At 35.7% G+C, this 5,000-nt stretch overlaps 2 protein-coding genes across 3 annotated transcripts in view; both read right to left on the bottom strand.

Moving 5' to 3' along the window:
* LOC138042947 (adhesion G-protein coupled receptor D1-like) overlaps positions 1-516 on the bottom strand; it is a 191,347-nt gene extending 190,831 nt beyond the window's left edge. Inside the window, exon 1 of the mRNA XM_068889015.1 lies at positions 446-516. Within this exon, the coding sequence (XP_068745116.1) occupies positions 446-448 (3 nt within the window). The 5' untranslated portion in view covers positions 449-516. The remainder of the gene's footprint in view (positions 1-445) is intronic.
* LOC138042948 (adhesion G-protein coupled receptor D1-like) overlaps positions 1-5,000 on the bottom strand; it is a 47,200-nt gene that overhangs the window by 24,753 nt on the left and 17,447 nt on the right. The window contains exons 1-2 of one of the 2 annotated variants that reach the window (XM_068889017.1): positions 186-416; positions 85-115 (exon numbers count right to left, since the gene is read on the bottom strand). The exons of the other annotated variant lie outside the window; for it this stretch is intronic. Of the exons in view, the coding sequence (XP_068745118.1) occupies positions 85-115; positions 186-233 (79 nt within the window). The 5' untranslated portion in view covers positions 234-416. Of the gene's footprint in view, positions 1-84; positions 116-185; positions 417-5,000 lie in introns of those variants that run through there. 2 annotated transcript variants of the gene reach the window in all.

The following is a 5,000-nucleotide window of genomic DNA, read 5'->3' as shown; positions in this document are numbered from 1 at the left end:
TCGCTCCGTTTAATTAAGCCTACTGAAGGCTGATCACTTTTACGGTGATGATCTTATTCAACTCTGAACAAAATATATGCTTACCTTTGTGGCACAAGGAGATACATAAAATGACCTAAACAAGATTTTAAGAGAATGTTAAAGAAAAGGCACAGCTTTTTTATCCGTTTCAAAGCTAAACTAACCTGTGCCGCAAGGAAAAACAATTTGATATCTTTTCTCCTTCGTTGCATTTTGTAAGATGGAGATGTCTATCCTTGGACTGGACCTTTTAGCGCCCTAACAAGTTTTGAGTACTTATTTTTTTTATTGCCACTGCAAACCAGGGCTTAAAGCAAGGATTTCAGTCATCATGCAGTTGAACTGGTTAGAGCCCGTCCTATCTCGTCTTGTTTTGAATTTGAGCATCTGCTTTGTTCTCGTTTTGCTCGATATTTGTACTTACCATGTCAGTGCCAATTCGTTAACAACCAATCACCGCGAACATTGCGTCTGATGTTGACTTTTTCATCGATCGTTACTTTCTATGCTGTGTAATGAACTTCCCATAAGCCGCTCCCTATCCGATTCTTCCAAGGTGCCATATATACCATGCTTAGTCTGGTAACTAACTCTATTTATCCTTTTACATTCCCGAGTTTAGATGTGTTTCAGTCTAAGAACGTTACGGTAATCGAAAAAGGAATCCAATACCTTTTGCACTGACGGTGGCAATCTGATGACTGGGGCTGTGTGGAAAACAAATAAAGCTGTCGGATTTTGACTGTCCTTTATGTATATATTTAACGACAGGACGTCGTACATGAGATGTTTTTCTTTGTCTTAAAGTCGTTGCTTCTTGGTGTTAGGAAAAAAATTCAAAAATACTATAACAGAGAGTAATCTTTTAACACGTATGCTATAACATTATTATACTTTTCAAAACATAAAATCAATTTCAAGTTTAATTTCAAATGAATTGAAGTTTTTCATTCGGAAATTACGGGGGCACAAATGCACACATTTCATTGTTGAAATGTCTTATTTGATGTCAAATGTGATAAATACCCATTTTCTAATCATTGGTTTTAAAGCATTCTTTTTCGGAGACGTAAAACTGATAATGATGCTTGAAATCGGCTTCTTTAGATTTAAATCCTCAGACAAACACAGGTACAGTTGCCTGTAAATTGTTGACTTAGGATTAAATTCATGTTCGAGTTCGCAATACATTAATATTAATTATTTTGAGGCTGCTTTGTTAAATATTCATATTTATTATTTTTGTTGCTCCTTGCTTTGTTACCGACAAGTAACATGTTTCAATGTTGTGGCTTGAGACTTTCACATGAAATTGAAGGAATTTAAATATCCGATCATGTTTCTGTTTCTCTGAGTCAGGTAGTAATGGTAATTATATAGCTGATAGTTAATCTGCAATTGTCAGCATAGCTATTATACTTTAATTCTCTAAAACTGTCCAATTTAGGATATATTTGGATAGCTTCTGACAGGGTTTTCCTCTAAAAACAGGCAAACTGTCCAATTTAGAAAATATAGGACAGTTTGTCTCAGCCAATGAAATCCCAGAAAATATAATAGCATCAGCTCTATAGTAATTGACAATCTCGGAGTTTAGCCACGGAGGTTTGCCAAAAGTTTCCATTTCTCAGGACTTTTTCAGCGATATCACTGCAAATGAGAGATTTCCTAGTTTGCCAGAAGAAGAGAGGCAAAAACCAAAACTAAAACACCTCCAAGAGTACAAAAACTTGGCTAAATGTTTTCAGAGTCGAAGATGCAGCGTAACGAAGCGAGAAAGTTGCAAGCAGGTTGCAAGATATTCCTCGTCATGATCTAGATGCAGTTCTTTGAAAAAAGGACGGTCACGAATACGAAACAGAACGTTTGGTTGACATGTCATGGAGTGCTAGTTGGACCGTTATTTAAAAAAAAATGTGACAGAAACTACAGTATTTTGCGAGATCGTGAATTTGCAAATTCACTGAGGCAACAACTTGAATCGAACGCAGGGTTACGGAAAGCGAAAAAATGTCTCTCATGCTTTAAGCGAAGCAGACGAAGAATTCCCCTGGAGTTCAGGTAATATTTTTGAAATAGGAATAATTCACAATATTCCCAATTACAAATGACTAGCTATATAATTAATAGGTAACAGGACTACATGCCTGTCCAATTTGGAAAATAATTGGATTAAAAAAATTCATCGGACTGCCAAATTGGACTCGGCGTACGGCAGTCCTCAGACTTTTTCTCATCCAATTATCTCCAAATTGGACAGCATGTAGTCCTATTACATACAATAATAGGACTGAGTGAAGTCCAATTAGCCAGTGTCAAAAATACCATAATACTCTTTGTTTGTCCCTCCAAAATGTTGCATAAGCATTGTTTTTATTTTCTCTTGGAACTTACAATGGTCTCAAGAGAAACTGGAAACAATGCTTATGCAAAATTTTAGAGGGACAAACAAAGAGTATTATGGTATTATTGACATTGGCTAATTTGGTCCGCAATCACCATACGAGTGATAACAAAATCAGACGAGGAGTCCGATTTATTTATCACGAGTACAGACCGAACTGGACGACACGAAGCCCTCTTACCAATTAATCATAAAAATTACAATTTCCGAGAAAAAAGGAAAGGAAGAGCCGAGTTATGAAAGAAAGGGCAAATTTGCATCAAAGAGTGCATCAAATTCAGGGCCTGGTAGGACTAATTAGACGACTGACAAAGGAGGCGTAAATTGTTTAATATGTGTCGCTCTGAAAGAAAGAAAGAAAGAAAGAAAGAAAGAAAGAAAGAAAGAAAGAAAGAAAGAAAGAAAGAAAGACAGACAGACAGAAAGAAAGAAAGACAGAAAGAAAGAAAGAAAGAAAGAAAGACAGACAGAACGACAGACAGACAGACAGAAAGAAAGAAAGAAAGAAAGAAAGACAGATCGTTTCCCTTATTTCTTGGTTCCTCTTCAGGTATAGCTTGAGAGAGAATGGTAACAAGAATATCAATAACTATTAAATTGAAAAGTACTGGACTATTAAACTGAAAAGAACTGGGTGAAACTATCAATATCCGGTCAATATCGATATCCGGAGAATGGTAACAAGAATAACAATAACTATCAAACTGAAAAGTACTGGGCTATTAAACTGAAAAGAACTGGGTTAAACTATCATGATCTGGTCAATATCCGGAGAATGGTAACAAGAATAACATTAACTATCAAACTGAAAAGTACTGGGCTATTAAACTGAAAAGAAATGGATGAAAATATCAGTATCTGGTCAATATCCGGAGAATGGTAACAAGAATAACAATAACTCTCAAACTGAAAAGTACTGGACTATTCAAAGGAAAGTTTAAACAGAACATAACTAAACTGACTAAACTGTTTACAAACAGACTGAGAGGCGCTAGAGGAAAAAAAAAGGAAAAAAAAGAAAAGAAAAACAAAACAAGAACAAGAACGGCAAAAACTGCAAATTTCCGCAAAATCCGAGCAATCCGCCCTTTCCACCATGATTAGGAAAAACCTTGAGGAATTCTTCCAGTGTTGCTAGACAGTGGGATTTTTCTGACGATAGCGGAAAGAGCGGATTTCGCGGATTTCACGGAAACTCCAACATATAATTAAAAAAATAAATAAATAAAAATAAATAAATAATAATAATAATAATAATAATTTTTTTTTATATATATGTTGAAATTTCCGCGAAAGCCGTTGTTTCCGCTATCATTAGGAAAATCCTTCATTCGACTGTCTAGCAGCACTGGAAGTATTCCTCTAGCTTTTTTCCTAATCATGGTGGAAAGGGTGGATTGCGCGGATTTTGCAGAAATGTTCAACTTTTTCCGTTCTTGTTCGTGTTCGTGTTCTTGTCTTGTTTTTGTTTTTTTTTCCTTTTTCCACTTGCCCCTCAGTCTGTTTGTTAGCAGTTTAGACAGTTTAGTGACATTCTGTATAAAATTTCCTCCAAAAAGAACAACGGTTTTGCTTTTTTAGGAGTGGAGTCATCATTTGTAAGCATCCCTTTCTTTTTAATGAGACCCCTTTTGTTTTGCATCAATCCGTTTTGTTTGTTTCTTGACAAAAGTATCCCACTGCAAGTTGATATCAACAATTGGTAAATGCGACCTCACACTAGTTCGGAAAAACCATTTCTCAAATTCGTCTCAAACTTTTGTATCGTTATTGTGGCTTAGTAATCAAGTTTATTGTTCGACCAAAATAGCTGTTGATTGCAGTAGGTTGGTTCACTGACGATCTTCTGATCATTCTGAATACTAGCAAGAGAACATTTTCTTAACGAAGGAGAACTTTTACATCGTTATTGTGGCTTAGTGATGGAGTTTATTGTTCGATTAAAATAGCCGTTGATTGCAGTAGGCTAGGTGACTGACCCTTTCGTTTTGTATCAATCCGTTTTGTTAGCTTCTTGACAAAAGTATCCCACTGCAAGTCGATATCAACAATTGGTAAATGCGACCTCACACTAGTTCGGAAAAACCATTTCTCAAATTCGTCTCAAACTTTTGTATCGTTATTGTGGCTTAGTAATCAAGTTTATTGTTCAATCAAAATAGCTGTTGATTGACTGACGATCTTCTGATGATTTTGAATACTAGCAAGAAAACATTTTCTTAACGAAAGAGAACTTTTACATCATTAGTTTGGCTTAGTGATGGAGTTTATTGTTCGATTAAATTAGCCGTTGATTGCAGCAGGCTAGTTGACTGATGATCTGCTGATCATTCTGAATACTAGCGAGAACATTTTTTCATGAAGGAGAACGTTTACACCGTTATCGTGGCTAAGTGATGGAGTTTATTGTTCGATTAAAATTACGGTTGATGATCTACCGTGAATACTAGCAAGAACAATCGTTTAAAGAATCACAGAATGACATTTGGGAACTGATGCTATGTCACATTTTGCTATCGAAACGTCACTTTTGTCAGCCTTTAATTCCTGTTTTTTTTTTTTTGTTTTACCTTTA

Source organism: Montipora capricornis, chromosome 3 (assembly GCF_036669925.1).
Source record: "Montipora capricornis isolate CH-2021 chromosome 3, ASM3666992v2, whole genome shotgun sequence".
Classification (NCBI taxonomy): domain Eukaryota; kingdom Metazoa; phylum Cnidaria; class Anthozoa; order Scleractinia; family Acroporidae; genus Montipora; species Montipora capricornis.
The sequence above is the reverse complement of the archived record's forward strand: the minus strand, read 5'-3'. Positions and strand labels throughout refer to the sequence as shown.